The following is a 19,121-nucleotide window of genomic DNA, read 5'->3' on the forward strand; positions in this document are numbered from 1 at the left end:
AAGGCAAAAACAAAGCCTCCAGCCAAGCAAACAAACCCCCAAATCTGGGGGGAATCTTATTTCAACACAATGCTTGGTATTTTTTCTCCCCTGCATGCTGCAATTCACTTAGGAGCTGAGTAATTGAATGAATAGTTTTTAGTTTGCTATTCTCTTCCTCATTTGCTTATGACTCATATACTTGAAAGAACTGCAGTTACTGTAATTTCACAGCTATGTGTATCTGGCTTATATCATGCATTTAATTGAAGGGAAAAAACAAAAACTGCTAATGAAAATGGAAATTACTGGCCTCCTAGTTTGTTGTGAGGAGGTTGTTTTCTTCCCCCCTCTCCAATAGTGATGAAATACCAGTCAAACAACTGAAATCAGGTTTTTGTAATTTCTTTCTGAAAAATGCAATTGCAAATTAGAAGTAGTACTTTATTTCTTTAATAATATTTTGTAAAAACTGATAGAAGGGAGGATTGCATCTTGTATTACATTTTCAGTCCCTCTCTGTACACACAGCATGGCATGGAAAATCTGCAATAGTAGTGTATTTTTCTATTGCCAATGAATGATACGGCTGATGAACAATACTAAATCTAATCTGTTAGTGCCTAGTTTTCCAAAACCAACCACCTGACTTTGTACAATCCTTTGAAATGGCTTTTCTCCCCTCTTAACCAAAGGGTTCATGGGAGAAGTTGATTAGGGGAATGAAAATAAAACTTTCATAGGCTTGTGAAGGGAGTCCCTTTGAACTAGTCCTGTTAAGTTAGTGGTGTCCAGTCAACTGCAGAGATATGGATGTGACCTGTTGTTCAGACTCCAGTGAGCAGCGTGGTAATGAAATAACACCACTGACCTGCCACGGCCCCCCTGGTTCAGGTTCCTTTAATCAACGCGATTCATTTCTCCCTTGCTTGCTTGCTGTCACTGCCAGCGGATGTAAACTGAACAGGGGTTGTGTGTGGCAGGGGTGGTGTCTCCCCGAGATACCGCAATCTCTTATCAGGAATACTACAGCCTTAGTGGAAGGTCAAGCACCTGCCTAAAAGTCTCAATTTCCTGCTTGATAACTGCAGCGATAGAGAAGATGGATCTTGTGAGCAGTCAAACAGAGGGATTGCAACAACAGAAAACAAAATCATCATCGAGGGCTTAGAAACACATCACTCAATAACTCTTTCTTTGTACTTCCAGGAAAAAAAAAACAACCACATTTTCTGGCTGTGTGTTTAAAAAGGTGTGCTTTAAAAGCATATATTAAAAATGCTTAAGAAACCATGGTCGAATAGAAAACTCCAAGCCTTAGAGATGTGAGTTCTGTGCAGCAATGCAGCAGAGTCGCCAGTCACAGAATGAACAAATTTATGTAGAAGAATGAGTTACTTTGATAGCATTAGTTAATTAAATCAAATTATAGTAACCTACATAGCACTACTACTCCCTCTTCCTTCCCCCTCCCTCCCGCCTCCCCCCTTTCTAAGAAACACATTTTTTTTGATAGGAGAGTTGAGTTTGTATGTCTTAATTTTTGTTTTCTACAACCCAGGAAAAAGCCTAAACGTTACTGACTACATTTCTTTATTTCAGTGACTGAAATGTCCTCGCCTGACCTTAGTTTAGAAATAGGATAGTGGGGAAGAAATCAGGATAGTGGCGAAAATATTAGACATGTCTATTAAAAAAAAGTAGAGAAATAGTTGTAACATCTCTACTGTTTCAGTCGCATTGAAGCTATCCTTTTCTCCATAAAAAAGCAAGGGCTTTTAAAACGCTTCTTAGTCAGATTAAAAACATCTCTAGTATAAAAGTACTGCACAAAAAAACCTCCTATCAGTAAGTTCACTTTTTAATCACAAAGATTAATTATTTAAAAAGAAAAAAAAACTTAAGTGCTTTTCAAAGCAAAGTGCAAAAAGCACATATATATGTGTGTATATGTATATCTGCAATTAGAAGAAAACGACCTTTTGTTTAGGAGCATAAGAAAAGAAGAAACACTCCAAGTAGAGGGTGAAGCTGCACTGTAGTTCCTAGGTAGAACACGCTGAGGTGCAATGCTGCCGCCTCGGCCATCCGAGTGCCATTCCCTGTCTATTTTGTTCTTTGGCAGCTGAGAGAAAGATAAACCATAGTAACCTTCCACCCTCTGTGCGGGAATTAAAGTGTGACAGCTGTGCTAAGGCCCTGCTTCACAGCTGTGATCAACCTGAAAATGGCATTATTTATCTGAGGTGACCATCAGTAGTCTGCACTGGACCAGACTTCGAAACATTCCCTTTTATCTGAACACAGCTGTCACTGACATAAACAACCTATGAGGGAAGCAGCAAATTAAAAGTTCTTTGTGTATCAGGAAAGCACAAACAAACTGTATTTCACAGAGAGAGAAAGAGAGCCTTAAAACAATCTAATAAAAATTCCCCTGTGTTTACAGTTGGCTAGGACAGGCAGGAAAACATCATGAACTTGGCAGAGTTCAGGTGATGGACTTGTGATAAACAGCCATGAAATTTCTCCTTGTAGGACGCAGGGCAGGTTCTTGTTACTGAAGACTATGGTTTTTGTTTAAGGGACTGCACATACAGCTCATTTTCTGGAATTTAGCTGCAGGCAGAGGCTTTGTGTCACCCATGTAATGTTCACAGAATCTTCTAGGTTGGAAGGGACCTTAAAGATCACCTTGTCCAACCGTCAATGTTGAGCTGGGACAGGACAGCACCTCACAGAGGTGGCCAGGAGGGTACATCCGTGAGGCATCCTGGCACTGCCAGCAGCCTGGTAAGATAAGCTCGTTCTCAGTGCAGATGGCATGAGGCTTTTTTGTAACTTACTTTCTTCTGTCCCAGGAAACACCTGCAAGGAACCCTTACCTCATATTTTCCTTTCTTCTCCAAGGGCTCAGATTCAGTCTCTGCAGGCGCTGTAACTTTGTCCCCTAGAAGTTCCTCTAGGATGAAGACAGTTTCCCAGTTGCTATAGTGACGTGCTGGGAAAATATCTGAGTGCATGCTGTCACCAAAATAAACAACCTATGAGGGAAGCAGCAAATTAAAAGTTCATTGTACATGAGGAAAACACAAGCAAACTGTATTTCACAGAGAGAAAAAGAGCTTTAAAACAACCTAATAAAAATTCCTCCGTGTTTACAGTTGGCCATGACACACAGAGATCTAATTAATGTCACCGTTTGGGGTTTTATCTTCAATCAGCTCCGTAAGGAACAAGCTGGCCCCGCACACCCTCCTTGCTCTCACCCTCCAGAAGCATTGAACAGGGATGCCTGGCTGGGACCGGCACCGAGATGCTGCTGAGATTTTTGGCTGACAGAAATATCCTGCCAGGAAGCAGTGGAAAAGACTACCAAGAGAATACCCTAAACAATGGGAATGAATTTTGGACAGCTTTGGAAACAAGGGAGAACACAGACGATGTCTTGGTGACTCAGAACTCTTCTGTGCCCAGGGAGTAGTTTACCCCTTAGGGAAAACGTGGTCCCACTGTCTTCAGTGGTACTTTCACCCATCCAGACTTGTAATTCAAACAACATGATCCTAGTTTTCAGGGATGCCACCATTTAATTTATTTGATTTGTTTCCTCAGTGAGATTGTTTATTTCCTGGTGGCAATCTGATTCCCCTCAAAACTGCAGAAATGCATGACCATGCACAGAGAATAAAGCATCTAGAAAGTTTACATACTTTACCAATAAGAAGACTTATATGCTGCTTCCCGTCCTGAACTGGTGTCTATTAGACAACAGCAAGCATAACCAGAACAAAAATTTGTCACCAATCACATCAATAGCTTTAATGAAAGCCTGTCTGGAGAATTTTAGACTAAAACAGGGTATTTTCAGAAAGATTTACTGTCACTTATACCTTGGGATCCAACTTGCCAGTCATCTTCTTCAGTAGTTCATACAGCTGGATGACATTGCCTTGGGAATACCAGCCGGGCTTGTCCAGTGATAGCAGAGCCTCCTGCTCCTCGTCATTCTCTGAAATCACCAAGGAAAATTGCACACTGTTAGTGAGAGCAGCCCATGCTCCTGTATTTGTGAGACATGTGAGAAGCTGCCTGTGCACAGCTTGGAGATCATGGTCTATTTTGACATTAAACCAGTTCCAGTGTCTGGCTCAAGTCCTGGTACTGACTGCAGGTTCAGTCAAGGTGTTTGGTAGCTGGGGCAGGCAGGCATTTGTTAGAAAAGCAGCTAAGCATCATCTGCAAGGGCTACAGAAGAGCTGTAGGACTCAAAGTCAGGCTTTGCCTCCCAAACACTGCAGCAGTGAAGGCAGGAAACCACATGGACCAGACTGATGGAGAAGCTGCTACAGATCTAAGGTGAAACCATGAGGTAAGACAGACCGTAAGAGACACCAACTACCTTTCCCCACAGACAAATTACCTACTGCTTTTAAGCACCAATATAAATACAACAATTCGTCAGCCTTAGATCAGCACAAGCAATGAGCAGTTCCAGTTATCACCCAGTCTTGAAGAAATGATGCGCGGACAATATCGCTGCTGGTGGTGTAATCCACGTTGGCATACATCCACACTGGCAGCTGTCAGTGAATCAGAAAAATCAGCAGAAGCTGAAACCCCCCCAGCTGTGCCACAGGCTTCAGTCCCAGCTGGTCCCAAAGCAGCCAGATCTCAGCCACATAACCCTATTGCTCATTCAGATCCATGTGCTATTGCTGGATGAACTCCCTTTAGCTTCTGGCTGGAGCCAAAATAGTAGCCTTAGTGAACTGATGAACTAGAATGTCACCAGAAATATTAATATTAATATCTTCTGTCTATTGAAGTGGTTAAACAAAAGGGTGATTTTGTTATTCAGTCTCAATCAAACATGTCTTATTTTTTATGCTACAGATAGAGCTGTTAGAAGCCAATCTAGCTCTTTGATCGGACTTAGGTACAGCATCAGGACTTCAGTTTTTCTCCTGCTTTTTAGAATTGTTTTAAGTGCTTAAAATGTGCTAGGAAGAAGACTAAGCATAAACTTCATTTCAGAGAGTGCTGAAAACGGGAATGCAAATTTTGGAGAAGAGTGAAATGACAAAACAGCTTTATGTTTAAGAGCACTGAAGGTGTACGTGGTGCAGTACATTGGTCCTTGAAAAAAAAGAAGCAAACAGAGGGAAATAGGTACATAGAGAGAGGCAGTAAATCATTCTTTAATATTATGAATCTAAGAATTTGAATAAACACAGGATTTATTCTTAGACAAAACAATTCTATATAAAGGGTGTTTTTTAAACTAGGAAAAACCAAGGAAATTCAAAGTTGACACTAACAATTCATGTGGAACTTGTATGCAAATGTCTTTTCTTTGTTCTTCTCCAGAAACCTAATGATGATGATGATAATAATAATAATGATAGCATCCAAAAAAAATAATCTTAATTTCCTGAGTTTTAAAATACTGTTGACCAAATAACTTTCAACCAAACAGAAGTTGTCAAACATCATCAATTTTTTTTTATTTTCCCTCTATTTTTAGGCATATTTGTAAGTCTGGCTGAACAAGCAGACACAATCTTCAGACAATATGGACATAGAAAAAGTAACTTATGAAAACAACTCTTTTCAGCTGCTATTAAAAGTTTCTTGAAATTTGTGAAGTTTTGTATAGCTATCATTGTCTCTCCATTCACTCAATCAGAAAAATAGAATAGAAAAATGGAACTATTATAAGAGGGATTTTCAAAATAACAACATTGCATTTGCAAATAGGAGCCCTATGTATTTCAGCAGCACGAGAAGGCTCCAGCAAAGAGCAAGACCTTGCTTCTGCCTCTATGGAAAGGCATGAGGGGCAGTCCTGACTGAAAAAATTCACTCTAATTACAAGGTAGAAGATCTCTCACTCTGAGATCTATTACTGTCACCCCTAGCAATGGGACTCATCTCACTTAACTCAATGCATCCGGAATTTAGGCTTCTAATTTACAGTTACAATCTGAACTAGTTGGCCAGGATCCTCTGGTTGGGAAAAGAGCGCGAGAAGCACTTTACAGAGGTGCCAGGTCTGGAGAAGGAAAGGATTTAATGAAGTTAGAAACTTCACTTTCAGGCAGTGACATGAAGGGAAATTTCAAAGCCTGGTTTCTTCCTCTATGCTTGGAGGCAGCAAACAGCATCGAGATGTCTAATTCATTATGGGAGCTCCTTGATTTTGGAAGGAGCTTCAGAAATCTGAGGAACTAGAAAAGGTCCTTTATAATATTTTGAGTTGTAGGGTTATAGAGATAATGACTCTGAATGGGCAAACCTTGCCTCAAACATCTCATATGGCTGCTTATGCTCACACATCCAGGGGCGACCTTGTCAATTTTATTTCTGTAATCTGAAGTGGGAACAAATGAATGGTGTTTCAGTTGCAGTAAGCCATTAATGAGAAGGGTTTCCAATCCATTTACCATGTCCCTGTTGCAAAATGTTGTCAAGAAAATTATTCTTCAACACTGGGTCTTAAGGCCTCTTGTAGTAGTTGTGCCATGTAAAAATTGATGTGCAACAACTTAAAAACCATTGGCTCTGGCCTTGTATTGTATCCTTCAGACAGCAGCTACATGATGGCACTGAAGACTTCTGCTAATTTCCTGGAAAAATGCTGCATAAATGTGATTATGGTAGTTCCTAATATATTTTGGATATTCCACGCCTAACATTGGCTACACTCAGATAAGAGGAAAACTGCCGCTGACCTTCCTTCCACTTTGCTGTTATTGATTCATACAAGTTCATTCAAAGGTCAGAAATGCTATAAATATTCCTTCACCAGGAAGCAACACATATATAGGCGGGGATGCTAATGCTTCAGGGTCTTATAAGCTGGGAGGAAAAGGAGACATCCTGACAATTTTAAACAGACTGGATAACCAAGAAGAATTTCTTAGATGATTTAGATAGAGCAACTTGCTTCCTTCTGAAGTCTAATATATCACTGCAACCTGGATTCCTGTAGACTGAAAACGTGCCACGACAAGAAATGTAAAGGTAGCAAGCAAGTAAAACTAAAATAATTAACTCCAGAAAATCATTCCATTAAAATACTTGCCCAAACCTCAACAGTGATTCAGAGCAGTTTTCCTGGGGGGAAGTTACTGTTCCTTTTTAAAAACAACAACAAAAGCTTGACTCATGCTGGGGCAATATTAATAGTGCTGGAATGGCAATTTGCATATTGGTGTGTCTAACAACTTGGGAAATGTTTTCTGATTCAGAAATGTACTCCCATCACCAGATACACAGATACGTTTTTTCAGATAAAGCAATTCACTTAAAAGAGTTAATATCCTTTTTCTTGTAAGAATTTTCTTGTGTGCCTTTAAAAGTGTGTTGCAGGTTTATAACATGGACTGAGGAACATCTGGTTTCATTCTGAATGAATATGCAAAAAGTAATCAGTGAAGCTTATACCGATTTAAATGATAACTGATGGTATTTTACTTTGGCACGCTTGCTGACTGCTGTCTGCTTTGCTACCCGTTCATGGGTGGTAGCCACCGAGATGGACACCTAAACACATGCAGTGCAGTGGTTGTGGCCCAGAGTCTGAACCTGGAGCTCTGTCCCTAACCTGGCTGGTGTTTACACCAGCCCATGCCACGAGGCTCTCATTTGGGAAGCCTGAGGCTAAGAGAGAAGCCAAGAGGTGAGGGCAAACTTAAGCTTCTGTAGTTACTCACCTACACTCAACCACACCTACATTGAGGATCATTTCCATCAGCTCACTAACCCTGAGGCCACCACCCTGTGCTGCTCCTCCGGCTGGGAGGAGTGGTGGCTACACACCAGGGTGAGGACCCACGAGTGATTCACCCTAGAGCCTGAGGACACCTCGCACCTACTCGACTGGTCAGAGCAGGGTCAGAAAGCAGCCCCGAGTACCCAGAGGCCACACCAGCTGCAGATGCGCTCGGTGTAGCTGGGGTGTATGTACAGCTCCCCAGCAGCCCCTTCTCCAGCCTTCCCAGCTTTCTCCTGACAGCCTTTTCCTCATTTCCACACAAATCCAGCTAGAGTGGCTATCAGGGTTACTGGTATATTCTGTTCCTTTGAACTGTGCAATAGAATTGAAGCACGTGGTGACTGTTTCTGCTCGTGCTGGTGCCTGTTCCTGCCTCTCCCTCCCGATGGGCAGCTCTTGTGGGCTCTCACCGCAGACGGGCACGTGTGTTCAGCACACTGAGGCCCTGGGTACTGCCCCAGGGGGCGACTGTAAAACAACTGTGGTTTATGATCCGCGACTATCACACTGATATGCCTCTCTGCAATTTAAAATAATGTCATTCCAGGCCCCGAGAGCATTAATATTAAAGTCGGGTTACGCTCCAGCCTGGCTTGCAAGCACAGTCTGATTCTAGATGGCATTTCAAGCTCACTTCAGAAACACAAACTCTCTTTTTCCAGGAGGGGACTCAGGGCAGGAAACCCCATCGTTTTACAGTCGAGACGAAGGGACCTGCATAAGTAAAATCGTTCTGGTGGCTTCTTCCAGTTGTAAAGGTAATGAGAAGGGATGACACAGAGTGCAGAGCTCCCCTGTGGGCATGCTCTCCATGAAGAAAGCAGTTACCTACAAGTTTGCCGTGAGTAAAATTTCATACTCTATGGGCACCATTCTGTAGGGTAGTATCCCAAATTCCTACACCCAAAACCTGGGTGGTTTCCAGGGTTCAAGCAGGTACAACTGCGTGTTTTGCCATCCCTGAATTACTTCTGTGCCCTGGAAGCAGCTGGGAAATCCATCTGCCCAGCGCTTGCCAGTCTTCTCTCTGACTGGATGACTGCAGGGAAGCGATAAGGAACAAATTATTCCTGTAGCATGATGTGCTAAAAGGAAAGGTTAAGGCTTCCCAAGGTGACTAGTGATTTTGGCCGTCTCCTTTTTTGTCTGTCCAATCTGATTTTTTTTAGGAAAACCCTGAATATCAGCTCTCCTTCCTGCCCTTGCATCATTCTGCCTTTCTGGGGGGTGCCTTATGGTTAGTGAGTTTCATTTCTTCCTTGCACATACTTTTAATTATTATTATTTTTTTTAATTAGGATCTTGGAGAGGTACAAAATAAAAAAAAATAAATAGCCACCCCAGAACAGTTTTATTCTGGACCACTTTAATTTTGTAAGAAGGCTCCAGAGCCTTATAAATGATGAACTCCCGATATCCAGACAAATGTCCCCAAATAACCCTATATATATTAATATCATAGTCATTCTAGTGATCCGTATATAATTATGGAGAGAAACAGGCTTTTCCAGAAAGCGTTTTGAATTCAAGTCAGTTAGGAGAGGTATGGTAATTGAGGAAAAAACTGACATAATCATTTCAGGAATATGCACTTAGTTCAAGCAACTGTCTATTACCATTCTTACTGGGGTATGCTTCACTGCTGTACCAAAATTTGAAGAGTGAATGGAAGCAGAAGACAGAGGGAAGCACAGAAGATGAGATGAGTGCCATCAGTCACTTCTGGCCTAGCCTGTCAGTTCAAAAAATGTCTCAATTTTCATAATTAAAATAAAATCGAGACACACAAAGCATCTACTTTGCACTATGCAGACCATAATCTTTCAATTTATCCTAAGTCTCTAAGTCTCTCTGGTAATACATACCGAAATAAGGCTTATTGCAATTTGCTCTTGGACAATAATCCCCACTTAAAATTGACACTGCCATGTAGTGGGGAAAAACTTCCTGCCAACATTTACTTTGGCCTCATACACTAAAAGAAAACTAAAAAAAAAAGAACAAAAGTTCTTTAATCCTCAGCTACAGAAAGACTAAGAATTTTTTTCCCTACATCTTAATACTTCAGGTACAAAAAATATATGTAAACTAGAATAGATGATTTGATTCTGAACAAATGTATCTCCATAAAGCAAGATATGGACTCTGCTGCAAGGGGCCTTTGTTTTTTATTTTTTCAGTTCCCTAAAATATGTTATTTCAAAGGGTATAATAATTGCAAAATAGACAGGAGCACACATAGTTCTTAGCATACTCATTTTCCTAGAATACACAATAGACGTTCTCATTAACTTTTATATGAAAACTATTTATACAGCCAAGTTGAATTATGATTTATAAGAAAGCTCCATTCTTTTTTCCTAACTTACTACACTACATCATATCCCTACTTTAATTCTATTGATGAATTGTGTCTGAAGTTCCAGCTCTCCAAATACCAGCTTCGTCTGAAACGGGCAGTTTTACATCAACCTTTACATGAACCTAAGGACCAACTTAAGATTCAAGATTCCACAGGTAAAAAATGAAATTTAGGAATGAAGAAATAAATATATAAATCCACACAGCCTTCTGCCATTAATAACTGTATGAGCATTGTGTAGCTGCAGATAGCAGTTATTAAAACCCTGCTCAGGCTGTGCCTCTGACTCAGTAATTAAAATAGAACCCCACCGCAACCCACAACAGCTCCTTGAGCTCGGTGCTGCTGGAGCCCAGGCACCTCCCTGCTGCTGGGGGGAGGTTAGAAAAACTCAAACATCTTGTTTCCTTTCTGAAAAGTAGAAAGTTCTCCAAAAAAAAAAAAAGAAAAAAGGAACAGAACTTGAAACCAGCATATTCTCTCAGTGTTTCACAGACATCCTGCTCTTTATATATTGGTAAGTATGAGTATGATCATTCCCAATATTTCTAAACAAAACTGGATGCCTTAAACTAATCAATTTTTTTATGGAAACCAAATCTAACATTTTTTTTTTCTGATATATTTTCTGCTTATATTTTGTTTCCCTTTGCTTAAGAAAATGTTCAAGAGGCACCAAAAGACAGTTCAGGACCTAACACTGATCTTAGCTTCAGAAAATCTCCTTTTGCAGCCATATCTCTGCACCATTAATGAATCCCAATGCAATTATAAAAATTTGCAATTTTTTGCAAAAGGAAGACCTTTGGATGCTTTTACTATATTTTCTACTGCACTTTGTACTACTACTATCCCTTCTAGAAAAATTAAAAAAAACTCTAAAAAAATGTAGGGTTGTGCAGGGCACCCTTTAACAGTCTTAACAGAAAGTGCTATAGAAAGAAAATTGTTTGGAGTTGCACTGGCAAGTAATTAGGTGGCACCACGCCAAGGTACAGTGAAACAGGAGAAAAAGGAGAACGTACAGTAGGAAACCTCCCCAGACCGTGGGTGCGCTGGAGTGGGGGCCAGCTGAGGAGCCAGATGGCCAAGCCACAAGAGGCTCCTCAAGCCTTGCGCAAGAGGCATGGGGAGCCGTGCCCGAGGACATCCTTGGGAAGGGTGCTCGTCCTGGGGGCGCAGCAGGGGAAAAGCATCCTCATGCAGCCAACATTTGGGAGATCGTGGTTGGCTGCACAGGGGGAGGACACTGCACCCATGGTTTGGTCTGGCTTAGTCTGGCTTTTGGGACAAGGGGGTCATCAGTTCCACCACAGATTTCCTACCTGGCATCAGGCACTTCCTACGTAAATAGAAATGTTGAAGCTCCCATATATCTGAAGTCCTATGAGAATAAATATATTAAGTTTCATGCAGTATTTTGGTACATTGGCAACAACAGCCATTAAATGGCTCAGGATGGCAAAATGAGATGAAGATGCAGGAGGCAAAACTGGAGTTATGCAGACTCTGGATAATGGAAAAAATAACCGCGCTGTGATGTTGCTCAGGCCATGAATGTGGAGACGAGGGAGAGTGGGAAAACTTCTTTGGGGTGGCAGAGAAACTAAGAAATATTGTCATCTTCTTTCCATTGGTCTGTGCCTCTTTTGCCCCTTTGCAGCTCCTGTCTATGTGGGCTGTGCCCATCAAGCTCTCTGTTGAGGCTTACGACCTGTGGCAGATGGGGAGCAGAAAGGAAGAACAAGGCATGTGACAGAAGACAGTGAGGTGACAGCAAGTTCAGTCTTGAGGTCTGGGGACAATTTCATGGCCCTGTGGACCACAGTCATGGGTGAATTCAAAGGAGGGACAAAGAACGTGACAGGGTTAAAACAACTGGCAGAGATTTTGGATGCTTTTTAAGGTCTGCTATGGGACCAGGTCTGTCCCCAGAATGAAAAAGAACAAGAAACCCTGTTCCTATTAGATCTGTTGAGATATAGTAGAACTTCATATTTAATAAACAAAATGTAAAACATTAGGAAATTAACATTCTAACAAAGAGGAAAAGTATTTATGTGTGAAACAGTCACTGTAAATCCCAGAACAATGTAATCGGGATGGAGACGGCAAGGAAAAATGGAAACTATTCCTGTCTAGCAAAGTATATTTAGTTACACTTTGATGGGAAGACTGACATGAAAGATTTGTAGTAATGAGTTTTTTTAAGTAAAAGAGAAATGATCTCTGTGACAATTCCTATAATACTTTTCCAGTTCCTTATCTGTGCATTTCGTGTGGTTTGCAAAACCACTTAGTGTCTACATGAAAATGCACTTTACCTTTTTTTCTCAGAACCAAGAGCACCGTGCCAGATCTCTGTATGCAGGAATTTCACTGATAAAATCTCTTGCTACTGTTATTCCAGAAAAAATAGTCATCTTGGAAGGCTCAGCCTTAGTCTGGCAGTATCACAGAGACACCTTGGATCTGTGGACAGTAATAATATATAAAGTGGTTTCACAGCAGATAAGAATCAGGTTAGAATGAATGTGTTTACTAATGAAGAGAAGAAGTCTTGGGGTTGCTAACTCTACCTAGGAAAAAATGCAACATACATATTGAAGTTTAAGACATCTGGAGTCCTACATGAATAATAAAGAAAGATTGAAGAACAAAGAGAGTTAGGAAGAAGCTGGTACATCACTTTTACCTTTTCTTGAGCTTTCAGCTTGCAAGAATTAATTACAAGCTGAACATCAGCTGCAGAGAACTTACTACTCACCTAAACAGTGCAGTGTCTCATGATCGCTCACCAGCAAGAAGTGTCCAGTTCTGTGTTCTCTGACCTTTTATTTCCCTGCATTGTGTGGGAGAGGCAGAGCTGCTCTGAGGTAGGTAACTCTCTACCCACCTGAGATTTCCCCACATGCAATAAATTCACAGGTGCTATATGCTGCAGCTCTCCTGTGCCACTTGCCACTTTGCAGTTCTGCTGGGTGCTTCATAAACATTAGGCAAGCCTTGGCATTTAGAAACTGGGAAACTGAGGCAGAGATTCACTGTCTTATCAAAGTCAACCAGATCTCAGCCCAGGCTTTGGCCATGATTCTTCCTCATGTTCTCAGCTCATTTCTAGGGCTTTCTAACCAGCTTCTTTCACTACTTGCTTCCAATAGCAGATCTGATGCCTGCAGTACAAAAATCAACATGTGCTTTCTGCAAAAAACAATTCTACAGACTAACCTTAAAAAAAGCTTGACATTTTGGAAGAACACACAAGAGAACTCTAAAGCTCCTTAATGAAAACCAGCAATACAGATTCATGGAAACTATGCTGAAGAGAAGCTTTCTGCAGTGGTTGCCAGCCCTCATTCTGCCAGGAATGTACCATACACAACTCTATTTTTGCTCTACTACAAACTGCCTCAATCCCAATTTCCAACTTAATTAAAAATCAGATCATAAGGTAACTTCTATGAAATCCTCTGTCTAATCATCTACTTATTTTTTAATCCTACAGAAGAAACCAATTAAACACAGAAGAAACATGAATAACCCCCCCAAATTTCTATCACGTATTGCTTATGCTTGTGATCTGCGCAAAGAATTATTTTTCCCTGCAAAGTCATACTGGTAAGTTCCCCCATGATGTAGGCAATCTTTCTTCCAGAAATTCCTTGTGGATTTTGACAGCTGATGAAGAACTATAATGTGAAGTTTAAACTAAATTTCCACCAACATAACTCACACGGGTTTACACTGCATCTTAGTGGTGTGGGTAAAGTTTACGAATTTGTATTGATCCATCCCACAGACAGCCAAGGGCTTGGCTGCTGCAGACACAGACACACAGGGCACAGACCTGCACACATCACAGCTCTCTACTGCCCTGCTAGCCTGGTTCTGTTCAGTTGCCAACACACTGGTGACCAGAGACACTTGAGATGCCTAAGGTCCTCCAGCACCTTAGTCCAGTTGTACCACATGGTAGACAGGCATACACTGTGGTTTCTATATCCATTCCTGGTACTAATTTATTTCAAGATAGACCTCTTTGATTTTTGACATACAGCATCACCCTTACAATGTAGTTGTGAGTCCATTTTTGTTTAAGGAGGAGGCTTGCAACTCAATGTAAAAAACTAGCTCCTGAAAACTATTAATTTCTCTGATACAGACTTGGCCAGAAGAGAAGTCAGGTTTTGAACTAAGCTACCAAGGGTGTAACACCCAACACAGAGCAACAGAATCTGGTAATGATCTGCATGAGTTAATAGGCTTTCCAGTGGGACCTTTATTGTTCCTTGGACAAAATAAAATGTATCTGTTTAACCATCTTATATTAAAAATGCAGAAAACAGTTTAAAAGGAAATATGCATTCTCTTAATGCCAAAACGGCTGCTGACTTGCACCTAGTGTTCCCTAGTGTTCCTTTCAGTCTTTTGATACTTCCAATTTACCTCTTCCCTCCAGGTCTTGGGCAGACACTCTTATGTGTGCTGGGAAATAGAATGAAGGTGAAAAGAAATATTTCATATAACCAGAAGTAATATTAAAAAAAAAAAAAAAGAAAAGTCTACTCTAGAATTCTGGATATTGAATTGTCTGCATAAACAACTGCTAGACATTCTTCAGGTATTATGTTATACTAGTCTGAGCTCCCATGTACCCAATGTAAAGGCACCACAAACTATTTGATCATCTTACTGTTCTCTTCGATAGAGTAAATTAAGGGAGCTTACATGTCCATCAGACGTAATTGCTTAGCCAACCCTTTCAAACTTCCAGCATTTCTATGCCAAATATTTCTATAAACACGAGAACTGAAGGTATAATTTCAGAACAGGTCCCACTAATGCTGCAATGACAGTTAGTGTTGTAAATCTTGCTTGTATATGGAAGATGTGCATTTGCTTTTATCTTCCATGTAGAATTGGGTCTTCACTTTCAGTGTGAAATCTTCCATAAATCCCAAGTCTTTTTCAGCATCACACATTGTTAGAGTATTATTACATTATAAATGTGATCTATGTTGAGTGTGGACTGTGATGCTTCTAAATATTGCATAGTATTTGGCTGTGTTTTCTCAGAGACTATGGAGAAAAAAAAAAATCATCTCCTCTTCATAATCTTTTCATGTGTTGGAGGAGAATTCCCTTAAGCCAGACAAGTCTGCTTGCTGAACAGAGTTTTGTCTGGAATACAAACTGGTTATTTAGCTATTTTGGCTTTGGCTTTGAAAACACAGACTAGGATAATTCGATAAACTTCTAAGTACACAGACTTGGAAACTTAAAATAATTCACCATATTAAGAAGGCATGTGGCATGCTTCTCTGTGAAGAAAGTTTCTTCCATTAAAATTAAATGTAAACTTGACCTGATTACCAAAACTAATTTTAAGAAGTCATTTGTATGGAACTGGCTTCAAAAACAAGCAATTACTCTAGCTTATTGCTTTCAATAATTTGAAATATTATTGAATAATTAGAACAATTTCAGTATAAAACCCATGAAGTTTACATGTCCAATTCTTTGAAAGGATATATCACTGAACCATAAAAAGTAAATCCAGCAGAATTAACTGCAATTATGTTATCTCAATTTCCCTGTTACGGTAAATCTTCGGAAAGGGCTAAAACGATTTTCACAGTCAAGACTCTCATGGACTCCTTATGCAAACTTAGTTTACAGTTCTTCACTGCTCTGGATTAGGACATTATAAATCTTAGTTAAAGATGCAGATCTGTCACAGATATGATTATGGAAGTAATTCAATCTCTTGGTTCCTTGGCTCTAACAGAAAAGCCAGCGCTTTTGTTCTTCTACCATTTGTTTATCTGGTCTGTCTGTGGGCTCCTTCAAGACAGAAAGTGACTCTTATCATGTGCTTGCACAACACCTTAAAGAATTGGGGTTTGTTTTATCCAGGCCTTGAATATAATGTAATATAATCAATAACTAAGATTTTGCAATAGTGCTAGTTACTGTAGCTCCTTTTGAAGATGAAAATACACTTTCCATGCATAAAGAATTCTGGTTTTGGAGTACTTGGCAATTATGCTAAACATATTTTCCATTTTTAACAAAAGGAATATTGTTAGAATATTGTTGCTATCGCTCTTTTGAAAGCAGCAGCTTTAGCTTTCTTTGAACTAACTTTCTATCAGCTTTGTGCCAAACACAGGCTTTAATATCAAAGATAATCAGCTGAAGCAACCCCTGCTGTCTCTATGCAGAGGCACATTGCAGTTTTTCATTCTTTTGATTTTTGGATGAATAACTTCTTATTCCTTTTAACCTCTGAGGTACTTTGAACACTATGCAAACATACATAGGAGACTTGGCTCAACACATTTATTTTTTTCCTTTTAAAGAAGGACGGGCATTGGAGAATGCATCCGCAGTTCACCATTCATCTTGATATTCAGAAACAAAGAGGTGCCAAACTTCAAAGACTATTGAAATTTTTTTTCTACTTTTTTTTTTCCCCTAATAAACAAGGAGTTGTTTATGAACAGTAGGGAAATAGTGGGGCCTGTCTTCCTATGAATTTGTGTCCTGTAGTTGGATTCACTGACTGTCTAATAGGGCACAAAATCTCATAGCTGCTCTCCTGGTAGCTGGGTCACCTGTGGCCAGACTCTCCTTGATGGATACTCCTGATACCTAATCAGGGTAACTTTACGCTTCAGCCTTTCACTGAGGTGGCAGTGATGGACCACTTTTTTCCTCTCCAGCCTGCAGAGGCTGTAGTATCTCTGAGGATACCAGGGCACACCCAAATGTGGTTGAAATTGCACTACTGATAGAGGTTTGCAGTAAGGGTTGTGGAGAAATTCCTACTCACACATGCCATGTTATTGCATAAGCCTCAATGTTTAGGAAAACCAACTAAGTGTTAAAGAATCAGACTGTGTCCTAGTAGCTCCTCTGACTAATACGGTTGAGGCATCAGCCAAAGGAGCTCAAGAAGCAAGCAACTCAACCCAATTTCCAATGGCCAGCTTGGCTGATAACCTGGTACCTCCCATGCCAGTTAGGAAGGGCCATCAGCTGAAATCCCAGTGCTTGGTCCATGCTCCAGGTTTACAGGGAATTGCCGTGGTTAGGCCAGCGCTGTGCCCTCCTAGTAGAAACAGAAACTGAGCTTGGCCACTCAACCTCTAGTTCTGATGTGCTGTAAAATGCCTGCGTGAAACCCGTTATCAGTGAGAATACATATAAACGATGCAATGACCATCTGGCCTCCCAACACTTCTGAAGCAAATACTGGTAAAGCCCATTCAAATAAAACCCCAGAACAAAACCAAACCGCTCCATTCATCTTCCTAGGAGAAAGGAGTGGCTTCCCTGCTCAGATTGCCAGGAAGGATGTACTGTAAGGGAATGCTATCCTTTGGCTAATATACAGTTTAACTACTATAGAGAGGCAACTTGCAGAAATCACACCAGTTTAACAATGTCACTGTACAAGTGGATACATGTACCACCACTGCAAACTGCAGAGTGGCCCCAGCATTGTTTTACAAAAGGGTTATAAACAATACACTGCCTATTAGTAATAACAAATTAGAGATTGAGGAAATAAATTTTATCTCTGCAGTGGAACCAAAATGTTCAAAACACTTCTTTTTATGAGGCAATGACTATCAAATATGGTAGCCAAAGACTTTGAAAACTATCAGGAAAAAAAAAATGAAGCTTTAGACCAACATTTTGCTATCATCTGTTAAAAATGTATTGTGTCTCTCTGACTTGAACAGTCTACTCTTCAAAAGGATGTGGGTATGTGCTGGCTCAACTTTATTTTGCTTTTTGTAACTGTTTTAAATGCTTTCCACAGACCACCGTACCAAATATGTTAAAAACAAAACACAGACTGTTATTGTCAACTAAGACTATGTTTATCAAATATGACAAAATTTAACAGAAAAGAGGTCCTTAACTACAGTCTTTCATCTTACCTATCCCATGACTTAATTTCCCATCGTGTCACCAGTGTTTATAATTATCATCTCTGTTCTCAAATGATTCCCAAACTGTTGATTTCAAACTACACACAGGTACTATGTAGCAAACTTTAAAAAGATTAATTGGTAAATCCCTTTGATTACCAGGTAACATACACTGATTTTTCCAATGTTTGTATACAGCACACAAGTAATATCGGGAAACCAGAAGTCCCCGAGACAGCTGTTTATGCGGTCAGAAAAAAATAATCTGTTGAGTGGCTGGTATCTGTGCAAATGCAGTACACAAAGTGGAATAGTTTTAGACTAAGATCATTTAAACAAAGAATGGGAGGTGAAACAGTCAGCCAAGGAGCCTGTTGTTATAGATTTTTGGAAACACCCTCTGAGCTTCCTCGGTGGATGATGAATATCTGCATGGAAACAAACCCTGTTACATGAGATTAAGTTTGTTTGTATGTGTGTCCCACTGTCAACCCTACTGGCCTACCCTTGGCTGCTTTTCAGTAAGTGGAATCAGGCATTGACCGTGCTGCCAAAAAGGGTGTCAGCTGACAGAATCATCTTTGTAAGGCACTTGCATAATCCTTATGGGTTTTCATAATAAAAAATAAAAATGACCAGGTTCTATTACTGAATATGAAGATCTTTCTATATCATCATGTGTACCAATCAGTTGCTTAATAAGAAACTTTTTCCATATATGATGGGTAAAATGAAAATCTCTAGCTGAGATAAGAGTAGGGAATTCTTTCTTATTGGTGGCCTGGGTATAGAACCAGATACCTTATCCCTTAAAACAGTGGACCTGCTACTGCCGGCTACATACAGAACCTGTTTCTGATATTGAAGATTTAGGCGACTTTTGATCTTAATATCATGATCTCATGAGGCACAAAAGATCTGGTTTTGAAAACTAGAGTACAAAATATCATTATTCATTAGTTATAACCCTTCTTTTTCTTTCCTAAATAGCCAGAAAATACATGAAGAACAATGCCAATACACTATAAAGAATTGTTAAACAAGATTTCCTTCAAAA

General features: G+C 40.1%; 1 protein-coding gene across 1 annotated transcript in view; it reads right to left on the reverse strand.

Moving 5' to 3' along the window:
• Positions 1 to 19,121, reverse strand: part of NT5DC1 (5'-nucleotidase domain containing 1) — a 131,451-nt gene that overhangs the window by 16,515 nt on the left and 95,815 nt on the right. Inside the window, exons 9-10 of the mRNA XM_014964608.1 lie at positions 3,873 to 3,991; positions 2,865 to 3,023 (exon numbers count right to left, since the gene is read on the reverse strand). Of these exons, the coding sequence (XP_014820094.1) occupies positions 2,865 to 3,023; positions 3,873 to 3,991 (278 nt within the window). The remainder of the gene's footprint in view (positions 1 to 2,864; positions 3,024 to 3,872; positions 3,992 to 19,121) is intronic.

The sequence above is a fragment of the Calidris pugnax genome, unplaced genomic scaffold (genome assembly GCF_001431845.1).
Source record: "Calidris pugnax isolate Ruff unplaced genomic scaffold, ASM143184v1 scaffold219, whole genome shotgun sequence".
In the NCBI taxonomy this organism is placed as follows: Eukaryota; Metazoa; Chordata; class Aves; order Charadriiformes; family Scolopacidae; genus Calidris; species Calidris pugnax.